The sequence below is a fragment of the Schistocerca serialis genome, chromosome 4 (assembly GCF_023864345.2).
Source record: "Schistocerca serialis cubense isolate TAMUIC-IGC-003099 chromosome 4, iqSchSeri2.2, whole genome shotgun sequence".
NCBI classification, from domain to species: Eukaryota; Metazoa; Arthropoda; class Insecta; order Orthoptera; family Acrididae; genus Schistocerca; species Schistocerca serialis.
This window is the reverse complement of record NC_064641.1, coordinates 757,104,406-757,129,965: the sequence shown is the minus strand read 5'-3', so window position 1 is coordinate 757,129,965 and position 25,560 is coordinate 757,104,406. Positions and strand designations below refer to the sequence as shown.

The 25,560-nt window shown below is 42.1% G+C and overlaps 1 protein-coding gene across 4 annotated transcripts in view; it reads right to left on the bottom strand.

The window, feature by feature from the left end:
• Window positions 1-25,560, bottom strand: part of LOC126473300 (chromodomain-helicase-DNA-binding protein Mi-2 homolog) — a 165,166-nt gene that overhangs the window by 110,051 nt on the left and 29,555 nt on the right. For all 4 annotated transcript variants that reach the window (XR_007586432.1, XR_007586434.1, XR_007586433.1 and 1 more), the window contains exon 8: window positions 13,809-14,075. Coding sequence is in view for 1 of the 4 variants with exons in the window: in XM_050100270.1 (XP_049956227.1) it covers window positions 13,809-14,075 (267 nt within the window). In the remaining 3 variants the exon portion in view is untranslated. The remainder of the gene's footprint in view (window positions 1-13,808; window positions 14,076-25,560) is intronic.

Here is a 25,560-nt window from a genome sequence, read left to right as displayed (position 1 = left end):
TAAGCTCTATGCATCAAGAAAGAGCATAGAAATTACTAAAGCTATGGATGAATACACTACAGCAAAATTAACCACACTCTTCAAAGTACAAATTCCATTTTCAGAAGAAAATGGACCAGAGCACTCTTGCACCTCTTGCCAGGAATTTTTCAAATACTGTGCATCCTACAGTGAAAGGGTGCAACTTTTAACTATTATTCTAAGAGACATTTTCAAAGAAAACAATTCTGAACCATGTTCCATCTGTATCAAAGCAAATGGTAGACAAATCAAGAAATGTGATGTCTGTAAAAGGAGTCTTTACAAGACCAGATCCCTATTACGGTCATTCTGTAGAAGCAGCCCAAGTTCAAATAGTGCACTCATTTTACCTAGGATGTAAATGGGACTGCTCTTGTCAGAGTGCCAAAATAAACAGATAAAAAAAGTTTTCCATCACCCTGGTTCCCAGAACTCCTGAAGATAGACGTTGACTGGATATTGTATCACAGACACAGTCCCTTTGACTGTTCAGAGATGTCACTAAACCCGCCCAAAGATGTAAATAACCCTGCATGAGCAGCGCCTATTAGACGGAGCGGGTCCGGCAGCCAATCAGTTCCAGTCATTCCACCAGGAAGGAGGTACATGGCTCGTGTTGTCTGTAGTTCAACCACGCCTAGACGGTCAATACCGCAGTTCAAACGTGTCCACACTGCTACTTTGTGCCAGGAAGAACTCTCAACGAGGGAAGTGTCCAGGCATCTCTGAGTGAACCAAAGCGATGTTGTTTGGATATGGAGGAGATACAGAGAGTTAGGAACTGTCGATGACATGCCTCGCTCAGGCAGCCCGAGGGCTACTACTGCAGTGGATGATCGCCATCTATGGATTGTGGCTCAGAGGAACCCTGACAGCAATGCCACCATGCTGAATAATGCTTTTCGTGCAGCCACAGGACATAGTGTTACAGCTCAAACTGTGCACAATAGGCTGCATGATGCACAACTTCCTCCCGCCATCCATGGCGAGGTCCATTTTTGCAACCACAACAGCATGCAGCCCAGTACAGATGGGCCCAACAACATGCCGAATGGAGCACTCAGGATTGGCATCATGTTTTACGTGTTTGCCGTTTTGGGGTGGCATTATGTGGGGGCCAACATACACTGCTGCTAGTCATGGAAGGTGCTGTAACGGCTGTACAATACATGAATGCCATCCTCCGACTGATTGAACATGCCTGCGATAGATTGAAAAGGACTGTTTCTGGACAAAATGACCCACCAACCATTCTGAGGGATCTACACCGAATCGCCATTGAGGAGTGGGGGCAATCTGCACCAACAGTGCCTCGATGTGGATAGTACCCCATGACAAATACAGGCATGCATCAATTCAAGAAAATGTGCTACTGGGTATTAGAGGTACCGGTGCGTCAGCAATATGGACCACCACCTCTGGTCTTGGTCTTGCTGTATGTTGGTACAACATGCAATGTGTGGTTTTCATGAGCAACGAAAAGGGCGGAAATGATATTTATGTTGATCTTTATTCCAATTTCCTGTACAGGTTCCTGAACTCTCAGAACTAGGTGATGCAAAACTTTTTTTTTATGTGTGTAGAAGACACTATAACTGTAACAGTTGAAGGTCAGAAAGTTGTGAAAGTAGAGAGGTACATAACTCAGTATTAAAGAAGCTTTTGCAATTTGTAAGAGCAACTATATAGCTTCACATATTCGAAGATCAAAATTGTATGCACTACAACTTAAGCAGTTAGTTCCACACCCACCTAGAGTTGTCTGTTTATGCGTGTGCTGTGCAAATTTTGAATTTTGTGTGGTAACTTTGAAGAACTTACTGGAGCAAGTAACATATGACACCTTGCTTGGGCGTGTGAAGTCATTAGTAGTCTGTGACGGAAAGTGAGAGACTTGTTTCTTTCAAGAATGTGGTGACTGCCCTGGAAAGGGAGGACCATCTTTACAGACACTTGGCCTGGAAGACGTAGCAGATAACTCTACAGAAATTACATGTGTGACATGGGAGGAAAATGAACAAATTAAGAAAATGGTTACCTTTGACAGTTTCATTGATGAACTTGGTAAATGGTCAGTGATAGTAGTAACACACCAGCATCTGAAGAAATTTCAGCAACAACACATTGCAGAAGTGAAAGGGCGTGTACAGGCTGAAGAACTATGTTCAGTGCTTCACTGTGATTCTGCTGACAACTGGTCTGTAATGCTCTCATAAGAAGCACAAGTGTATCATAGGAGTAATGACCAGGTTTCACATTTTACAGCAGTGACATATTTTCAAAACAAGACCACAAGTGTTGCAGTTATAAGTGATGACACAGGACGTAACTCAGCACATGCTTTGCTGGCAATCCATAAAATTTTCTTCAACCGCAAACAAGGGTAGAGAAGATTATCATTTTTTCTGTGGTGCTCCTACTCATTTTAAAAATCATTACCAGCTGTTAGAATTCAGTAAGTCGCTTGTGCCAACTGACAGGGTATACAGTGCCACTGGTCACGGGAAGGGGCCTTTGATGGTGTAGGAGACCTGCTGAAGCACCATGCTACGAAACTATCTTTCCAGACCAAATACAGCTGTGGTTCAGAATGCTGAGGATTTTACGAGACTCGTGAAATCTTACACATCCACAGCACTCATTCTTTTGTCCAAAGAAAAAAATCGAAGAATTCGCTGAGAAAAAAGTAAGAATGGTCCAAGCAAACTACTCCTGTGAAAGGAATTCGAAAGACACATTTCTGGACTCAAAGTGATGGGCCAACTCATATTGCACGCACTTTAGAGAGCAGGAAAGAAGAAATTTCGTTTGTTCAGCGAACACCTTAGAAACAGAGGATAATATTCACATTCACAACCAGAGAAAGGGGATGTTTGTGGCGCGTGTGTATGACTGTGACTGGTGGATTGCAGAGATTATCGACACCAGTTGCTAGTTAAACGAAATTGTAGTGAACTTTATGCTACCACATGGACCAGCTGCTGGATATAGGTTTCCAGCTGAAGGACAGCAACAATGCTATCAGTGTTTATTTCCTGTTCACAATGTTTTGAAGACAAAGTGCTCCAGTCCCTATTGGTTCAATAGGAAGGCATCACACTGTATCAAACGAAGATACTGATGCAGTTGAACACATTTTTAGTTTATTGACTGGCTAATTTCAATACAAAAAAATAGTGTACAGAAATAGTATTAATTGATACCATTTAAGTCTTTGGACCTTTCACATACATTTTGGAACCACTTCAAATACTTGGAAAATGAGTCTGTTACTCATCTTTCAAAACTAAAATTGTGTTATGCTAGGTTTTGATTTTTATGAGCCTGGTATGTAATAATGTGGTAATAAAACAGATTTAATGTACAGTAAAAATTTCAATTGTGTATAAAACCTGGAAGCTCTCCTTCTCCGGGAATTTAGAACTATATGGTACTAATCTACAGAATAAAAAAGAAAAAAATTATCAAACTGTTCCAGAGATACAGCATTTTGAATTTTTTTTTACAAAATTCACATCTTCAAAAACATATGCTAATTCAATAACATCCAAGATTAATGAAGGTAAGATTTTTTTCCTGTTGTTGTTGTGGTCTTCAGTCCTGAGACTGGTTTGATGCAGCTCTCCATGCTACTCCATGCAACCTGCTTCATCTCCCAGTACCTACTGCAACCTACATCCTTCTGAATCTGTTTGGTGTATTCATCTCTTGGTCTCCCTCTACGATTTTTACCTTCCAAGCTGCTCTCCAATATTAAATTGGTGACCCCTTGATGCCTCGAAATATGCCCTACCAACCGATCCCTTTTTCTAGCCAAGTTGTGCCACAAATTTCTCTTCTCCCCAATACTATTCAATACCTCCTCATTAGTTATGTGACCTACCCATCTAACCTTCGGCATTCTTCTGCAGTACCAGATTTCGAAAGCTTCTATTCTCTTCTTGTCCAGACTATTATTGTCCACGTTTCACTGCCATACATGGCTACACTCCATACAAATATTTTCAGAAACGACTTCTTGACACATAAAGCTATACTTGATGTCAACAAATTTCTCTTCTTCAGAAACGCTTTCCTTGCCATTGCCAGTCTACATTTTATATCCTCTCTACTTCGACCATCATCAGTTATTTTGCTCCCCAAATAGCAAAACTCATTTACTACTTTAAGTGTCTCATTTCCTAATCCAATTCCCGCAGCATCACCTGTTTTAATTCGACTACATTCCATTATCCTCGTTTTGCTTTTGTTGATGTTCATCTTGTATCTTCCTTTCAAGACACTTTCCATTCCGTTCAGCTGCTCTTCCACGTCCTTTGCTGTCTCTGACAGAATTACAATGTCATCGGCGAACCTCAAAGTTTTTATTTCTTCTCCATGGATTTTAATTCCTACTCGGAATTTTTCTTTTGTTTCCTTCACTGCTTGCTCAATATACAGATTGAATAACATCGGGGAGAGGCTACAACCCTGTCTCACTCCCTTCCCAACCACTGCTTCCCTTTCATGCCCCTTGACTCTTATAACTGCCATTTGGTTTCTGTACAGTTTGTAAATAGCCTTTCGCTCCCTGTATTTTACCCCTGCCACCTTCAGAATTTGAAAGAGAGTATTTCAGTCAACATTGTCAAAAGCTTTCTCTAAGTCTACAAATGCTAGAAACGTAGGTTTGCCTTTCCTTAATCTATTTTCCAAGATACGTCGTAGGGTCAGTATTGCCTCACGTGTTCCAACATTTCTACGGAATCAAAGCTGATCTTCCCCAAGGTCAGCTTCTACCAGTTTTTTCATTCGTCTGTATAGAATTCGTGTTAGTATTTTACAACTGTCGCTTAATAAACTGGTAGTTTGATAATTTTCACATCTGTCAACACCTGCTTTCTTTGGGATTGGAATTATTATATTCTTCTTTAAGTCTGGGGGTATTTCGCCTGTATCATACATTTTGCTCACCAGATGGTACAGTTTTGTCAGGACTGGCTCTCCCAACGCTGTCAGTAGTACTAATGGAATGTTGCTACTCCCAGGGCCTTGTTTCGACTTAGGTCTTTCAGTTCTCTGTCAAACTTTTCACACAGTATCATATCTCCTATTTCATCTTCATCTACATTCTCTTCCATTTCTATAATATTGTCCTCAAGAACATTGCCCTTGTATAGACCCTCTATATACTCCTTCCACCTTTCTGCTTTCTGTTCTTTGCTTAGAACTGGGTTGCCATCTAAGCTCTTGATATTCAAGCAAGTGGTTCTCTTTTCTCCAAAGGTCTCTTTAATTTTCCTGTAGGCAGCATCTATCTTACCCCTAGTGATATACGCCTCTACATCCTTACATTTGTCCTCTAGCCATCCCTGCTTAGCCATTTTGCACTTCCTGTCAATCTCATTTTTGAGACGTTTGTATTCCTTTTTGCCTGCCTGCTTCATTTACAGCATTTTTATATTTTCTCCTTTCATCAATTAAATTCAACAACTCTTCTGTTACCCAAGGATTTCTATTAGCCCTCATCTTTTTACCTACTTGATCCTCTACTACCTTCACAATTTCGTCTCTCAAAGCAACCCATTCTTCTTCTACTGTATTTCTTTCCCCCATTCTTGTCAATTGTTCCCTAATGCTCTCCCTGAAGCTCTCTACAACCTCTCGTTCTTTCAGTTTATCCAGGTCTCATCTCCTTAAATTCCCAGCATTTTGCAGTTTCTTCAGTTTTAACCTACAGTTCACAACCAATAGATTGCGCTCAGAGACTACATCTGCCCCTGGAAATGTCTTACCATTATATAATCTATCTGATACCTTCTAGTATCTCCAGGATTCTTCCATGTATACAACCTTCTTCCATGATTCTTGAACCAAGTTATGCTCTGTGCAAATTTCTACCAGACGGCTTCCTCTTTCACTTCTTCCAGCCAATCCATATTCACCTACTACGTTTCCTTCTCTCCCTCTTTGTACTATCGAATTCGAGTCACTAATGACTGTTAAATTTTCGTCTCCCTTCACCATCTGAATAATTTCTTTTATCTCATCATACATTTCATCAATCTCTTCGTCATCTGCAGAGCTAGTTGGCATACAAACTTGTACAACTGTAGTAAGCGTGGGCTTTGTATCTATCTTGGCCACAATAATGCATTCACTATGCTGTTTGTAGTAGCTTACCTGCATTCCTATTTTCCTATTCATTATTAAACCTACTTCTGCATTACCCCCATCTGATTTTGTATTTATAACCCTGTATTCACCTGACCAAAAGTCTTGTTCCTCCTGCCACTAATTCCGACTATATCTAACTTTAACCTATCCATTTAAATTTTCTAAGCTACCTGCCCGATTAAGGGATCTGACATTCCACACTCCAATCCGCAGAACGGTAGTTTTCTTTCTCCTGATAACAATGTCCTCCTGAGTAGTCCCCACTCGGAGATCCGAATGGGGGACTACTTTACCTCCGGAATATTTTACCCAAGAGGACGCCATCATCATTTAACCATACAGTATAGTTGCATGCCCTCGGAAAAAAATTATGGTTGTAGTTTCCCCTTGCTTTCAGCCGTTGGTTGGTTGGTTGAGGTTTAAGGGACCAAACAGCAAGGTCATCAGTCCCTTGTTTCAAATATGCTCCATTCCGCTAATGGAACATCTCAGGAAAGTCAGAACAATAAAACGGAAAAAGGTAAAAACGTAAAAGGGCAGTCATGTTGTTATTGGTAAAAACAAAATGAGGGAAGTCGGCAAGAGAACGAACCCAACGCTATGCTGAAGCAGCGTAGGCAAGACCACCTGTGACTTAAAAGGTGCAACCGCTAGAATGTAGAAATACGTATCGGAAAAGGAGACTAACCAGTCCTTAGAGAGACCATCCGGGAATCGTCAGCCAACATCAAAGGTAAAGTGTGGGGGAGTCTATACTTGGCACGCAGAGCCAAAAGAAGGGGGCATTCAACCAAAATGTGGGCTACTGACTGAAAGGCTCCACAACCACAAAGTGGGGGTGGCTCATCACGCAAAAGAAAACCATGGGTCAGCCTGGTATGGCCAATGCGGAGACGACACAGTGTGGTCGAGTCCTTTCGGGAGAGGTGAAAGGAAGAACGCCACGGGCCTGGTGTCACCGTAATCGCACGAAGTTTATTAGGCAGGGGAGTAGATTTGATGTGAAGCCGTAAATCCGCTGCAGGAGGGGTTACCGAAAACGGGGGGGAGGGGGGGGGGGGGGGTAAGTGACTGCTCCCCCAGCCAAACGATCAGCGAGCTCATTACCCAGGATACCCACATGGCCAGGGACCCAAAGTAAGTCAATGGAACAAGCAGCACGGCGAATATCAGCAAGATGGTCATGGATGGCAGAGACCAAGGGATGGCGCGAAAAACACCGGTCAATAGCAAGAAGGCCACTCATTGAGTCTGTACATAACAAAACGCGGTTGTGTTGGGACTGTTTAATAAAGGTAAGGGCCTGGGAAATTGCCATCAATTCCGCAGTAAACACCCCACATGTAGGTGGCAGCACATGATTTTCCGTTCCAACAGAGGACGTGAAGGCATACCCAACATGATCAGCAGATTTAGAGCCATCAGTGTAAAAAACAACAGCATCCCGAAACTCCCATAAAATTTGGCGGAAAAAGGAACGGAACACCACCGGGGGGATGGAATCTTTCGGACCTCGGCGGAGATCCATCCGAATTCGAGGCCGAGGAACTAACCAAGGAGGGGTGGAGGGGAGAGAGCGAGGAAGACAGGACAAAGAAGGAAGCTGAAAATCACGGCAAAGAGACGCAAGGCGGAGCCCAACCGGTAAACCCGCCCGAGGGCGGGAGTCGGGTGGGCGACGTCCATGGTCTGGGAACAGGATAGAATAGGAAGGATGAGTGGGAGAGGAACGGATAGTGAGTGCATAAGACACCAGAAGCTGGGACCGCCGAACAGAAAGGGGGGATCCCAGCTTCAACCAGGAGACTATCAACAGGGCTAGTATGGAAGGCACCGGTGGCCAAACGGATACCACGATGGTGGACTGGATCCAGCACGTGCAGTGTGGAAGGAGCAGCTTAACCATAAACTTGACAACCATAGTCCAAGCGAGACAGAACTAGAGCACGATAAAGACGGAAAAGGAGGGAACGGTCCGCACCCCAAGAGGAGTGGGCAAGGAAGCGAAGGACATTGAGTTTACGGAAACATCCTACCTTCAGTAGTCTGATATGGGGCAGCCAAGCGAGCTTGTTGTCGAAAAGAAGATCCAGGAAACGAAACTGTGGGACCACAGGCAATCGTTGTGCAGCGAGATAGAGCTCTGGATCAGGGTGGATCGAAGTATGGCGACAGAAGTGGACCACCCGCGATTTTAAAGGAGAGAATTGAAACCCGTGTGAGAGGGTCCATGCAGAGGCACGCCGTATAGCTACCTGGAGCTGCCGTTCTGCAGATGTCATCGAGGAGGAACTAACCCAAATGCAGAAATCATCCACATACAGGGCAGGGGCAACCAAGGGACCGACAGAGGCCCCAAGTCCATCAATAGCAATGAGGAAAAGAAGGACACTCAAGACAGAACCCTGTGGGATGCCCGTCTCCTGGGTGCGTGGAGAACTAAAAGCAGTACCAACTCGAACTCTGAATGACCGATGGATCAGGAACTGGCGGATAAAAATCGGGAGTGGGCCCCGAAGACACCATTGATGAAGGGTAAGTAAGGTGTGATGGCGCCAGGCCGTGTCATAGGCCTTGCGAAGGTCAAAAAACACTGCAACCTTTGGTGGCGCTGGGAAAAAGCCTGCCGAACTGCGGATTCCAAGCGAAGTAAATGATCGATTGGAGACCGTCCCTATCGAAAGCCACACTGGTAAGGGGACAATAGATCCCGAGATTCGAGGACCCAATTGAGCCGACGGGCTACCATCCGTTCAAGTAACTTACAAACAACATTGGTCAAACTAATTGGCCGATAGCTGTCAACAGATAGGGGGTTCTTACCAGGCTTAAGGACAGGAACCACAATGCTATCCCTCCACTGAGAAGGGAAGTCACCCTGGAGCCAGCTACGGTTAAACACCCGAAAAAGATGTTGCCGTTGTGGAGCACTGAGATGTTGAAGCAGTTGGTTATGAATGGAATCTGGGCCAGGGGCCGTATCATGAGAAGAAGATAGAGCAGAAAGAAATTCCCATTCAGTAAAAGGTTTGTTGTAAGATTCTGACTCACAAGGGGTGAAACATAACGTGGAAGCTTCAGCCCGCTGTTTTTGGTGAAGGAAAGCGGCTGGATAGAAGGCTGACGCTGATGCCACTGCAAAATGGGTCGCAAGATGTTCTGCAAGAACTAATGAGTCCGTACAAATGCCATCTGGGAGGTGAAGGCCTGGGAGGGTGGACTGCCGATGGCAACCTTGGAGAGAGTGAAGTGTAGCCCATACCCGTGACAGAGGAACAGGAGAACCAAGGGAAGAAACGAATCGTTCCCAACATATCTGCTTGCTCTGTTTGATTAAATAACGGGCTTTAGCACGGAGGCGTTTAAAGGTAGTAAGGCTGGCTACGGATGGGTGCCACTTAAAGTGTTGCAAAGCTCGACGGCGATCACGGATGGCAATGGCAATGGCCATACTCCACCATGGGACTTGCCGGCGACGAAATGGTCCAGATGAGTGCGGGACAGCAAGGCTAGCAGCGCGAACAATCGCGTCAGACATGTCACGTAGGACGTCATCAATACAACCCGACAAAGAGGGAGAAAACACGACCTGTGCAGTGTATAGAGGCCAATCGGCGTGTTGGAAAGACCAACGAGGTAACCTGTCCATTGGGGAGCGGGAAGGGAGCGTGATAATCAACGGGAAATGGTCACTATCACAAAGGTCGTCGTGTGGCGACCAGTGTAATGAAGGGAGGAGAGAGGGAGAAGAAAGAGAAAGATCAATGGCAGAAAAGGTACCATGACCAGCACTGAAATGAGTAGGTGAGCCATCATTAAGAAGGCACAGGTCGTGGTCTGCAATAAATTGGTCTATAAGAAGACCTCGTCTAGATGGAAAGACACTGCCCCACAAGGGATGATGAGCATTAAAATCCCCAAGGAGGAGGAAGGGAGGAGGAAGTTGCTGAAGAAGGGCAGTTAAGGCAGCAGGTGTAAGAGTCCTGTCAGGAGGGAGATACAGATTGCAAACTGTGACCGCAGAGTCTAAGTGGACCCTAACAGCAACCGCTTCCAATGTAGTTTGAAGAGGAATCCACGTGCTAGCAATGTCTGTATGGACCAACGTACAAACGCCACCAGAAGCCCGCAGGGGTCCGGCCCGATTTCGATAGAAAACATGGAACCCACGGGGGGTCGGTGAGTGAGCATCAGTAAAATGAGATTCCTGGAGAACCACACAAGCTGCAGAGTAGGACGAAAGAAGGGATTGCAATTCCGGAAGGTGATGATAGTATCCATTACAATTCCACAGGAGAACCACAGAACGATGGTTTAAATGGGGGCTGAACACGCTAAATCCAGTCATACCGCCGGGTCCCCACCCGTCACCGACAAGGAGGGGGCGACATCCCTGAACGACAGGTCAGAATCCGGTTGTGAAGTCGGGGAAGGGACCTCCGGTGAGACCAGAGGCTCTTTGTCCCCGGACTTATGCTTCTTCTTCTTTTCAGGCTGAGATCGAGGAGGGCTGTGTGGCATAATGGAGCCCGCTGCAGCAAGATCAGGAACAGAAAGAGACCAGGCGACCTGGGGGCCGACAGACCGCGGCTCTCGCGGTCATCGCGCGGCAGCAGACCTTTGGCCTGGAAGGTGCCGGGAAGGGGCACCCCGGGAGAGGCGCCCTTGACCGGCAGATGCCGAAGGAGTGGGACACTTCTCCGGCTGGGGAGGGGGAGCAGCGCCCAGAGGAGAAGGTGTGGGAGCCGCAGGGGAGGGGGGGGAGGAGAGGGGTCCGGGATGGGGGTATGGAAGGGGGATGAAGGGGGATGAAGGGCTGTAGATGTAACCAAGGCGTAACTAGATGTCATGGACACAGGGTGAAGTCGTGTATATTTCTTACGGGCCTCTGTGTAGGTTAAACGATCGAGGGACTTATACTCCTGTATCTTTTTTCCCTTCTTATATACTGGGCAATCTGGTGAACATGGAGAATGACTACCATGACAATTTACACACACCGGAGGGGGAACACAGGGACTCCCCTCATGGAGTGGACGTCCACAGTCACCACAGAGAGGGGCCTGTGAACAGCGGGAAGACATGTGTCCAAAACGCAAGCACTTAAAACACCTCATAGGAGGTGGGATGTACGGCTTCACATCACAGCGATAGACCATAATCTTAACTTTCTCAGGGAGTGTATCATCTTCAAAGGCCAGGATAAAGGACCAGTATCAATACGATTGTCTTTAGGACCGTTCTGAACACACCGAACAAAGTGAACACCCCGCCGTCCGAGATTGTCCCGAAGTTCCTCATCAGTTTGAAGGATGAGGTCCCTGTGAAAAATCACACCTTATACCATATTTAGAGACTGGTGGGGGGTAATGGACACAGGAATTGTGCCAAGATGGGTACAGGCACGAAGGGCCGCAGATTGGGCAGCTGAAGCAGTTTTTATCAGCAACGAACCCGACCGCATCTTGCTCAGGGAGTCCACTTCGCCAAACTTGTCTTCAATGTGTTCCACAAAGAATAAAGGTTTGGTATTAGTGAAAGTATCTCCATCAGTCCTGGTGCAAACTAGATAACGGGGGAAAGGTTTTGCCCCTAGCCGACGGGCCTGACCTTCTTCCCAGGGGGTAGCCATGGAAGGGAAGGCCGAAGGGGCAAGAGAAGCAGCACTTGAGGAATCAGTTCCACGCAGAGAGACGGCCGCAGAAGAACAGCCAGAGTTCTGGACCCGTATGCGTTTCATTTGCATAGCGTCCGCCCTGATACCACCCACTCCGATCAGGGGCTCTCCTCACGGACGCCACCCAGCCACAGCAAGGGCCGTCTGGCACGGCGGCCATTGCCGGGAGTTCCGATGCTCCAGGATGACTAGCAACCACTCCAAGGCATGCATGAGGAGGTCACAGCTCAGGTATCAGAAGTGTGATCCCTGTGTGTTCAGGGGGCTCAACCAAAAGGGTACATAGCGACCCCACCACACGGGCTGGCTACCGTGCTGGCTATGCACCCTTTTCAGTTCAATGACTACAGGCACTTAGAATATATCACTGAACAATCTCCGAAATTCTGTCAGCTCGTAGAAATTGAATGATAATAACGAGTTTCAAATTCCCTGTCTGACGCCTTTGAATATTTTTGCCTGCACTTCATTCTGTGCATTCTAACAATATGATTTTCATACAGGTTTCAAATAATGTCGCTGAAACATTTTGAACAGTGACGACACTGGTGCATACACTGTTTATACAACTGCATTTTCTTTAGCACCATGTGCAAATTTTTACATCAAGAAAGAAGTAAAAATTGAATATATGGTGCATAAACACATTTAACCTGCCTTACAACTTTTTATGAATAATAAACAGTAGTTATGATAATACAATACGACCACAGACAAATGATTTGTGCTTTGACAAACATGTAGTGGTTGAACATTCTCATTGGTCACTTCTCTATACGACTACAGTACTGATACTTAGACACTTTTACAAAGTACGTTGATCACTGTAACTTTTAAACTAGGCCCTCATGTTGCAGTAACATTTCGAACAGTGAGAGTACCAGTAGATACACTGTTTATATTACTGCATTCCTTTAGCACCATGTGCAAATTTTTACTCTATTAAAGCGATAAAAATTGAATATAAGGTGCAGCAATGAATTTTTACTGTTCTAACAGTTCATGATATGGTATCTTTATTAAATGTTACTCAAGTACTACGAGATATTTGTAATTTTGTTACTGAAACAAATGTGTGAGAATGCAATTTCTATTAAGTCCGTTAGAGGGCTACGCTCAATGCATTCTGAGTAAGGGAAAATAACACTACCATGAAATATTTTCTTAGGTTTGATGCTTCAGGGAACTGTTACACTGATCAATGAGCATTCTGGAGTCATGTACCATTTGTAAATATTTATGTAATAGCATAAAAACCAAAGATATTAAGAGAACTACAAAATATGGATCTGCTAGAACTAATATTTTAATCTTTCTGCATAACATCTGAAGGGATTTTGCCAACTGCCAAAACTGGTGACGCATTTTTTGATCATGTTCGGGTGGGGGAAGGGGGGTGATCACACCTGCCTCTCACAGTGCAGACGTCTTCACATGTGCTGAAAATCTTACGTGCAGATACATTTAATAAAGCTCCTAATTCTGAAAACTATGTACATTTACAGCAAGGAAAGAAAATTGTATGAAACAGATTTAAGTACAACAAAGTAACACTGGAGACAACAATGGCTACAATACTGTCAGCTAGGTAACGTTGGCTGCAACCAAAAACGAATGGCTACGATTTAGGACTAGAAAACTGAATGGTCATTTCACAATGAACAAGCACCAATATTGATACCATAGCAAAATTAAACATAAGTTTTAAACTTTTATAAAATATTCAAGCAATGATAATTTTATCATTTTATAATCATCAGTGCTTATTAATCATAGATGACCTTACATTGTAAAACACATACAAAACCCACAAGTTCATAATTTATCGAAACAGAAATTAATAAGAATGTTTATGAGCGACCACAAAGTATGCATTTCAAATTTAGGTATACAAGACACATTTCAGGATCACTGCCACCCACTACTATCTGTAAATAGTGAATATGGAACTTACTTCATAACCATCTTCACCCTCACCACTGGGGAACTTTGATGTTGTTTTAGTCTTCTTCTTTTTCTTGCTTTTATTACCAATTTTCGTTTTTGCTTTCCGCCGAGGAGCTGCTGCTTGACTGCTATTAGCATCACCACTGCCAGATTCTGCTTCTTCATCTGCACCATCTTCTGGTGTTTTCGAACCTTCCTCTGCTTCCTGTAGCATTTGTTCAAACTCGGCATCTGAGTCACGATCTGAACCTCCACTGCCTTCACCCTCCTCCTCCTGCAGATAGCGAACAATGGGAATTACCAAAAACACACATTCAAATAAATCATTAAATTAACTTAATATCTAAAACGTTCTGTACTTTATTCAAGTCCGCAGGCTTTTGCGCTCACTGGCACAAAAGTAAAATAATCTGGACCAACTAAGGCACATCATATTCCTCTTAAAACTCCCCTGCTGAGGTCTTCTGAAGAAGTCATGCTAAAATCAGGTACTGAGGCATTCTCTTCCATCTTTATGGAACTTACTGCTATGAATATCACAATCACAGCACAATGACTGGTTATTAATTTTAATAACCTAAATAAAATACTCAATAACCGGAAGCAAAATGAATGCCAGCTTAACAACATGTGCCAAATGTAAGCATGGTACACAGATGATCTACTTCAGCACAATGTCGATTTGTAATGGAGAAGCCCATAGCACTCACAGCAAAGTGAAGTTTCTGCCCTCATAGAGGATGGAACAGTTCAGTCACAGCACTTGACCACACTGCTAGACTTTTCAATTATTTGCACAAGTAACATTCATATATAGAAAACCATTAAACCTGCATGGAAACATGAGAAAGGTGAAAGTCCTCTGTCTGGTAAGGGGACGTTGTTGAATACAATGAATTATTCTTTTTAAAACTAGTGCACATTTCGCAATAACATTACTTACTTAATTTGGCGCAATTAGAGCCACCAAGTGCTCTTATGTCTAGTCAGGCACATTCTACATACACTGATGGAGAAAAATCACAACACTACGAAGGAGTTGTGTGCCTCACATGAAAGCTGGTAGGCACGTTTCTATATCTGAAAGACAATGTATTCAAATTTTGCACCAGTTGCATACATGTGACGCTAGTAGTGCTGCAATGGTCATGAATGTTAATTACCTTTGAGATTGGACATGCAGAGTTCATGTTAGTCAAGAATGCCTTTAAAGTGACGAAGACTATTATCAACATCGCAGAGTTTGAATGGGGTTGTGTACTAGGGCTATGAGAAGATGGTTGCTGTTCCTGTGATACTGCAAGAAAATGTTGTAGGAATGCAGCCACTGTACACGATTGCTGGCATTTGTGGTGACAAGAATATATGGTTGCAAGAAGACCAGGCTCTGGACAGCCACATGGCACTACCAAGAGTACAGACCAGGGTGTTTGGCATATGGCTCTGGCACATTGTATTGTATTGCATTTTCAGCAGCAATTTGAACAGCAGTCGGCAATACAGTGACACAATAAACTGTTGCAAATTGGTTACTTCCTGGACAGCTCCGAGCCAGGTACAGTCTAGCGTGCATTCCACCGATCGCAAAGCACTGCCACTTGCAACTTCAATGGCGTCCATTAAGAGCTCAATGGAGGGCAATATTCCTGCAAGACCAGGAGTATTTAATCATATGCTGAGAGTTCTGGAGCCAAGATTTGACCTCTCTTTCTCACTTTGTCCATCTTTCCCATTGCTATTAAATCTATGAAAGTGCCTGTGCATTGTGAGGGTTTTAATGGAAAATTGCTTGTGGCATTTGTTGCCCCATCTGAATAATCTCCTTACATTTATTGAGGAAGGACCCTCTCATCTCCCTCTCACCCCCCCCCCCCCCCTATCAACAAGTTACGAGGGTAGTTTGAAAAGTTCTCAGAATCACCATGAGAGGTCAGCACTAGCGCAACAAGTTGTTCATGTGATATTCATTGGAATGTTGCCTGTAAATACATGCCACATCAGCGCTCTTGGAAGAGAGCTGTGGCAGTGACATGGTTCTGTTGTTCCTGTGTAGGGATTTGCAAAGATAGGGGAAAGGAAAAAATAAAAATACAAAAAAGGAAAAAATAAAAATACAAAAAAATAAAAAATAAAATAAAAAATTTCCACAATACACTGGGAGACTCTGCTCCTTCATATTCAACTGCTGCCAAGTGGAAAACCTTGCAAAAGTGCACTAAATGGTCATGGAGGATTGCCCGATTGAAAATGCGTGCAATTGCATCAAAATTTGAAATATGAGACTTAAAATTTATATCTAAGGCAGTTTCAGTTGCGAAACTGACGCAAAATGCATTCTTTGAATGCTGACTGAATGACTGACACATAATGAAATGTGTAAAACATTTTTGTTCAACTGAGACTGAAGCAAAACTATTTTTTGTCGAAAGTATTTTATATGAGTGTACAAACAGGCAGTAGTTGCTTTTCTTTGTGTAAATATAAATGACGGTTATCCATGTGTTTAGTTAAATCTGTTTAAAATGATAACTTCCATCATCACTCAGTGTTTAGTAACTCATCTAGAGGATGATTCATTCATTCAAGAAAATTTTGATTGTTGTGCGGAGCTCAAAAAATCGCATAGGATCTTTTCCAGTGCTAAGCCAGTGTACTGCCGAATAATATGCCAAGTCATTTTCTTCAAACTGTCCAATACACTAGCAGAACTGATGATGCTTGAGAACATGTGATCTTACATAATTAACAGTTGACATTACCGGCTTTGAAACTTTTGAGATATCCAAGCATTTTCCGCACAAAGACCGTTGATAATTGATGCAAGGTACGATTAATGGTTTTGATCCATCATTATATTCTACCACCTTTAACACAAGAGCAGAGACTACTTTACCCCCCCCCCCCCCCCCAAAAACACACACACACACACACACACACACACACACACACACGTTTCTGCCACCATCAGCTGTGATACACATTAAGTTTTTCCACTATAGATTGTTTTTCTGAACAGCATTTTCTACTCTTTCACAACTTTCTTGTCCCATGGCCACGCCATGAAAGATGCGAACGTCAAGAAGCTCTTCATACACTTCACAATTTTTGTTTACCCGTCGAATAAAAATTAACATCTGTGCCGTAACCTGAAACATTATTGATTCATCCACAGCCAAAGAGAACCACTCTAAATGCTGAGCTTTTTCAGACACTTTATTTAATATACTTTTAGCAATATCATTTACTCTTCGAGTCACAGTGTTTGCTGACAAATTGATGTTTTTTAAATAAATTAGCTCTTTCTGGACACATTTCTTCAATTGCTACAATCATGCAATCCCTTATTAATTCACCATCAGTAAATGGTTTCCATCTTTTTCTATTGAGTGAGTCAAGTGGAGACCAACATGATTTCCTGCTTCTTGGTCAGCATTTACTTTCTTAAACAAAATTTTCTGAGATTTTCAAAGACTCATATTTCTAACCATTTGATTCCAGTGAATTTGAAATAAATCTGAGAAGGTTTAGTCTCATAACATTTTATTCTCATAATGACGTTTTATATTGTGTTCTTCGAGAACTGATACTGTTTCTCTGTGAATTATCTGCAACCACGAAATATTAATGTCCCCATTGCTTTTTTAAAATTTCTGCGAACGCTATCTATCTTCCAATTCTTTCCCATATTTACACAAGTCTACACAAGGGATGTAACTTAATTGAACTGGTGCCAATCAGTAGTATCAGGCGCAAGGGTTCTGAGTAAAGAACTGCACTGGATTTATCTTTAAGGCAATCTTAATTAAATTAAATACTCACTGTTAAGCACACTATATCATAACTAAGAAACTGCAGTCAGAAAACACAATAGTCAAACTATAATATGCTTTTCAGATTGCACAAGTTGCTGCTCTCCACAAGATGATACAGGACTATTTCATTTGTCTACTCTCTGGAAGATGTTACTACTTTACAGTTATCATTGTTGAAGTAGTCTTATCAAAAGTGCAGCACACACAATGGCTATCACCATGGCAATGGAAGGACCTGGTCACTTGCCCGTAAGCGCCAAAAGAAATTACAAAATTGAGTCAACCCCCCCTTCCCTTTCCCTTTCCATACGTATCTCAATCATCGTCTAGTCCTCAAATGAAAATTTGCATGTAATCTAACACTACAGTATGTTGGTGTGATGCAATATAGTCTGTCCAACTTTTCTTGGGCCATGCCAGCAGTGATCGCTAGGCACTAAGTGGTAACCACTACCAGTGCCACATGGTAAGGAATGTTGGGACGGGAAGATATCCGACAGTGCTGATATCACAATAGCTCGTGCTATGTTCTGACCACTTGCTGTAATGTTAATGATGCACGGAAGTAACAAGGTTTCTGAAAGCACATTACAAAGACCTTCTCAAGTTATTTATTTGTAGAAATGTGTATGAAGTGAAATTGTGGCCACAGCTCTATGCCAAACAATAAGCAATTCACTGTGTAATGACTGTAGTTCTGCTCAGTGTCATCTTATAAATGCTGGCAACAGTGGTAACCATAATGAAAACTCTTATTTGTACTGAGAAGTTCTGAGCTGTACAAAGGTATCAAGCTTCAAGAAAGCTTAGACTGCAGCTAGATCTTGGCCCTTGGAACTTAGTGGAAGAGCCCTTAGGCTAAAATGTCTAGAGACTTCTGGTTTACATTGTTGTTCCTAATGGATGTCTAGCAGCTGAATTTATCATTTGTATATGGCGGTGTACTGTTTGGTTCACAATGCTTTCCTAGTTGTCTCCAAAAAGGCAGCACTCTTCTTGCATTCTAGTCAGTGTAACTATGAACCGTAATTTGCAGGTAGCTATCAACAGCTGATATTGTTGACTGTTTCCCAATCATTACAGCGGCTGCTCAAATGCGCCGGAAAAAGTAAAGGAAAATAAAATTCCATGAAAATTCCAGGTTGATTATGCCATAAACAGCTCCTGATAAAGAAATGAGATGGAGGGAGGGGGGGAGGGGGAAGGGGAATGACCTCACATTACAGAAAAACACCTTTTCTTTCCTCACATCTGAGACAGATATACTAGCCAATGATCAGTAGTTTAACCACCATTTTAAACATCAATAATGTTTATGGAATAATACATATAATTAACACACTCTAAAATATTAAATATTTAAAAATTTTTGATTTATAAAGCTCAGAAAAATGAAATTGCAATGCCAGGTTAAAAACCTGATTCCCTGAGATTTTTAAGAAATTCCCAGTTATTTCCCGGATTTTTCCACGTAAAATTATTTCCTAGAAAAATCATCACCCTGGCTATTATTATGAGGCAGACCATCAACAGTTTTTATCTCATGATAGCAGTCAGATGTTCGAATAACGTGGCTGTGGTGTATGCAAATTTGGCATGCAATTTCCCACACTGATAACCCCTCATGCCAGTAGATGACTACGCATTGCCCTAAGCTTGAAACAACTATCCAAGGCATGATGATGGATTGAACAATGTACACAAGCCACTTTGTCCTATGAAAGACTGGAAACAAAGCCGTCTATTGGACTTCATTAAGAATGTGCGTACACAGTTATTTTTTGTGGTGAAAATAGTACTAAGAAAGATTTCCGATTAAAAAATACTTATGCAAACCATAAGGGTGGCATGGAACTTTGACCAGCAGTTAACTGGAAACAAATTCAATGATATTAACGACCACTAGAAATAGGACACCTCACTCTTTTCAATAATGGTAGAATATGTCAATGTATATGACAAAAAAGTCAAGTCCAGTTGGGAGAAATACGTAGATACGGACAGTGAAGTGCTGCCGCGGCCCACACAGGGACGAAGTGGAGAAAGGTTAGGACAGCTATGTGCAGTTGGGATGTTAGACAGAGGGTGGGGGAGGTGGATACGGGGGAGGGGGGTAGCGAATTGGTTGGCTGGTTTGGGGTATAAAGGGACCAAATTACAGGGTCATCATTTCCTTTTTCCTCAAGCAAGCAAATCTCAAGGTAGAGCAATTAAAAACAAAGGAGTTGGGGGAACTAAAGGCAGTAAAACTAGTGGGGAACCAAACCAAAAGAGAAAATGAAAGACGCGGACCAAAAGGGGAAACATACACTAAAAGGAAAGGTAGAGGAAGGTATTAAAATCATATAGCAGATGGCTTGGGTTGGCTGATCACGGGGATTAAAAAGAATGAGCCAGCCACTCCGCAACATACTAAAACTGCCAGCCCTAAAGACAAGGCGAAAAGAACACACACAGAGAAAAGGCAAACAACAAGGCATACAAAATGCAAAGCAAGAGCGATGAAGAGGTAAAAGGGTGAGAGGGTGGAGGCCTGAGAGGGAAGGCCGGATGCCCAAGCTTAGATGGTACGATAACCCGCCCTCAGAAATAAAACATAAAACTAAATCGGCCGTTGAGGCATTGTCGCCCAACAACGTAGGTAGTGTGCTGGAAAGTTTAAAAGTCTGCCACAGAGCAACTAAAATTGGGCAGTCCAACAAGAGGTGGACGACAGTTATATGGGAGCCACAGCAACACCGAAAGGGGACCTCGCGACAGAGATGGTGTCCATGTGCAAGCTGAGTATGGTCGCTGCCAAGCTGGCAAAGGACAACAGAGTACGAGGTCTGTCTAAAAAGTGTCCAACCTTTCATTTTTATGTGCAAAATAGAGACGGTAACATGGCGCCACTGTACACCATAAAGGAAGAGACCTTTATGCGCATGCGTGAATTTTGTCCCCGTCGTCCTGACTGTTGGTCGCTGAGTGAGGTGCTAAACAACGTGTTTGAGTACAGTTTCTCTCAAGATGACTGAACGTGTTGAGCAAATATATTGCATCAAAATTTGTCAAAAGTTTGGTGATTCTCAAAGCGAAACACTTTGTAAGATTCAGCAGGCGTTTGGAGAAGATGTGATGGGTGTAACACAAATTAAGGAGTGGTTCACCAGATTCAAATACGACCACACATCAGTGGAGAGTGACCAGCATTCAGGCAGGCCCCAAACTGCTCGGAGTGCAGCTGTTCCGTCCATTTTACATCTCGTGGGCTCATATCAGGACTGAGTGGTGGGTGGGGAAGTATTCCCTATCCATACCTGTGTAAAGTTTCTCTCACTGGCAGGGTAATACGCGGTCTTGCATTATATTGCAAAATGAGGACACCACCTGCAAGCATAACAGGCCTTCTTTGATGAATTTTCATGTGCAAAACATTTTACAGAAACAGCTTGTTACAGACATCCCCTCGGGCACAATTCATAGCTACGACTCCATTCACGTCGTATGCAAAGATCATAATCAGTTTCACTTTTGATCGTTAACAGCGGAATTCTTTCATGCATGGAGATTCGGAACTTTTCGATGTGACGACTTCAGTTCTGGCTCAAAATCTTGTATCCAGATTTGATCAAATGCAACAATTCTTTTCAGAAACTATTCTCTTTCTGTTCGATATATTTAAGCAGTTCTTCTGCAATTCTTTTGTGACCTGCTTTCTGCTCTTCACTTGGATTATGCAGAACCCATCTGGCAGCTACTTTTCTCATCTTTAACTTTTCAGTTATTATTCTGTGAACTGAAGTGACAGACATTCTGGACTCATATGCAATTTCCTCAAATGTCTTTCATCGATCCTCTCTACTACTACATGTAATGTGACCTGACTGTTTCGGCTTCCATTTTAAAACTGAATTACTCATGACACAGCCACACCAATCAGCAAACACATACACGACTGTCACCCCTGTAGTCTCATTCAGAACTGACAGGAATTTCAACTTGTTCACACCACCATGAATGTAGCACATATGGAGTGTGTAGGACTTTTGAAATGACTGTCATATTACCACTCATTACGAATTCAGACTGTAAGCTCCTCATACGAATAGGTATACAATATCTTAAACAACATACTCCAAAAAAATAGAGTATGCAATGGGAGCCACGTTTTTAGTGCTTATTCGAAAGATATTTGATGAAGGACATTTTGAAATTAATGAATTTACTCTGACTATAAGATGACCACCTCCTTTATAAGAGGCTGCTAGAGGAAGTTTTATGTCTAACATATTATGTGTAACATATAATTAAAATTACAAACTGTTTCCCTGACATAAAATAACTGTCTAAAAAGTTAACACAGTTCCTATTCGAAACATACCATTTCTTGATTGTCAATGTTTTGATAAAACAAGGAGAGGTAAAATAAACAAGAAGAAATGACCTAAATTAACTTTTTTCTTCAATTCCTTTTCTTGCTTACTATCTACACCAGCTGACTGTGCTATCTTTACTTTTACTACTACTACTACTACTACTACCACTACTACTACTACTACTACTACTACTAATAATAATAATAATAATAATAATGATGATGATGATGATCACTGGTATTATCATCTTCGTTTGTAAGCCTACTGGTATTTCTTTTCTTCTGACACTCTTCCACTTTTTAAGCCGCCGTCTAAGCTACCCACAGCATTAGATATGCAGCACTTTTTGAATCTATTCATAACAGATTCATTTGAGATTCTGCCCCAGCATGGATTTGAGTGTTTCCTGAACTTCCCCCTTTGAGTGAGACATTGTCTCCCTGAAGGAACCACTCACTACAGCTGTCACAGGTGAGCTGTAAAAGGTCTATTCGTAACAACATTCATTACCTGAACTTGAGAGTTCATGCTACCATGAATAATTATCAGGTCTGTGTTGTTATGTGCTAACAGATTCTAACCTTCCGGGATGACGTGTTCCGCGAAAGAATCCAGCACCACATTTTCCTTCTGTTAAGCAAGAAACCTGGGATTCTGTTCCAAACAATATTCAAATTCTGTTCTGAACAACCTCCAACCAACATAGCATCAGGTCATTTGCCACCCATCCACTGTCGTGGTATGCTGTGAGAAGTCACTGAACTAGCACTGGTTCGTGTCATGATGTAAGCCCCACCATCTTCATCTTCCTCACCCATCAGCCAGTACTTTCTTTGAATTCCATGACATGCGCATTTGGAAAATAATTCTTTACCTCCAGTGTCTTCATTCTGACAGTTTCAGTAATTGAGAAAACTTCATTGCATTTCTCTATCACATACTAAATAACCCACTGCTCCAATTTGTGAAACATTTCCTGCTTTGGTCCCCTGAAAGTTTGGAATGTAGGACTGGCGGTCTTTAATTTACTCTTTATCTGGCACTACCCACAAACATTGGCTTCTGCGACACCAAATGTTCTTCCTGCTGCACAGCTGTTTATCGCTGCATCTTCATGATTCACCATTTACTTGAAATTAGTATCCTGCGTATCAACAGGGGACAGCGAACTCTTAGACCCACATGTCTCAACAGTCACAGCTGTAATTGGCACCCATTACTGACTGTTACAATTTACAGTCCTTACAGCACTGACAATATAAGCTAACTGAATGACAACATACTTTGTGCTCTTGGCTCCCTGTGGCTGAACAGGTAGAAGTCTTACCACTTCTAGTTACCAACACACCCAACCTTGAAAATCATCAGTGCTGCAGAACAGTAGCAGCATTAGAGAAATTGTTGAAACTCATGTTTCCTTTGTTCTGTATTAGTATTAGTCTTTCTTAAGGGCGTGTAGATTGGGGCCAGAGCCAGTCACAGTGGTGTGTGTCTAATTGGTCGTGAGTTGCTAACACAGCAGTTGTGTGTAACGGATGGGAGGATAGTTTCACCTAGCTAATGATAGACAAGAAAAGGGGTAATTTATTTCTAGCAGCACTGATGAAATTTATGACCTTGGTTGTCACAAATATTTGACTGTTTCAACTAAGTGTGTGGCAATTTCCGAAGATCGTGGTTAGAATGGGATCTAAGAACACAGTTCTATTTTCCATATATATAGCAGACTTCTTGTTTCCATACATAATGAAAAATGACCTCAGCAGCAATAGTTTAATCTGCATACGTGAGACATCCCTGCATTTTTCAAATGACTAACCCAGGGAAAAAACCTGATCTTCTAGTCAGCTAAGTAACCTCATCTTATAGTCAGCTAAATTTGGTATGTACTGAAAAAGTTGAGTATAAACTGAAGACGTGGCAGTATGTGGTGTCACGCTCATAAAATAACAAGAAAAAAGTAAACTGATGAACGAGAAAGTGATGATAAATGCTATTTATAGTCAGGGACTATCACACAGCCTAGAATAAAATTCCAATTATGTTCCTCTAAATCATTTTAAATTGACAGTTTACTCTTGCTGCTCTTGTTCAGCTGCATTTTGGAAAAAATTGTACAAGAATGGCACAAAGATTTAGAACTTCGGATCCTGCTAAAACATACGAGGATTGCAACTAAGAAGAATGGTACAGAAATAGACTGCTTAGATTTTGCAGATGATATAATGACTTTTTCAATAGCAACAGATCAAATTAATGTACTGAAAAAGTAGCAGAACAAACTAACTTCCAATCAAACAAGATATACAGAGCAGCAGCTTTAAATATCTGGGCAAATTGAGTACAATCAATGGGCAGGATAAAGATGCCTTGAAAGCATGAGACAGAAAAATGGAAACAGCTTTCTAAACCTCGTGAAACATTTATGGAAAAGTACATTTTCCTAAATAACACAATCCATCATTACAGCTCTCACACAAACAGTTCATTTCTACGCATCATGCCGTCTTATACTCCTTGAGAGATGTTTACCAGTATAACTAAAACAAAAAGATAGAAAGATCTTATTCAATGCAATGAGTCCAGTTTATACAAACAAGACCCATATAAAAATTTTAAACAAGACATGTAACAAAAAAATCCACGATGAAATGCAACAATATTATGAAAAGGATAGTTGCTACTCACCATATAGCCGAGACGCTGAGTCGCATATAGGTACAATGAAAAGACTGTTGGAAAGTGAGCTTTTGGGCAACAAGGCTTTTGTCAAAAATAGATAACATATACACACTCACGCAAACACAACTCATACAAACATGACCACAGTCTCTTGTGTGTGTGTGTGTGTGTGTGTGTGTGTGTGTGTGTGTGTGTGTGTGTGTGTGTGTGTTCAACAAAGGCCTTATTGGCGGAAAGCTCACTTTGTCATCTTTTGTTGTACCTATCTGCGAGTCTGCATCTCCACTATATGGTGAGTACCACCTATCCTTTTCATAACAATAAAACAAGAAATATATTAGGAAATAGAAAAAAAAAATAAATAAAGAACGCACAAATGCATTAATTATTCCAAGAGGACAAAATGCACCTTCAACAGCTTTTCACTTGAAACCACAAACAAGAATGTCTTGCTGCGTGAATGTAAAAACATATTTTCCGGAAATTGGTAGTTATACAACCAGAACACAAGCAAAACTGAGACCTCTGCAAAACAGCTGTGTGGCATAGAGGACTTTCAGAGACAAGAAACAAACAATGGTGGCAAATGGTCAGGTGATCAACTTGCTTGTCACAGTGCATTAATGAAAACATCTGGCTTCAACAAAAAAGAATGAACTGAGAACAACTGTCATAATATGCAAACTTATTGTGGTCCTTCGATGACTGACTAGCAAGATAAAAAAAATAGAAACATAAAAATGTTTATCAGTTATGAAACCCATTATGCATGCAACAAAAATGCTGATGCAGGGCTTTTTAGGTACCCTCACAAAACATTACTGGCTCATTTGCATAGTAAATTGAAGCAGAAGCACCCCAGATTAGTTCATAAAAAACTCCTCTTAGTATATGAAAATGTACTTTA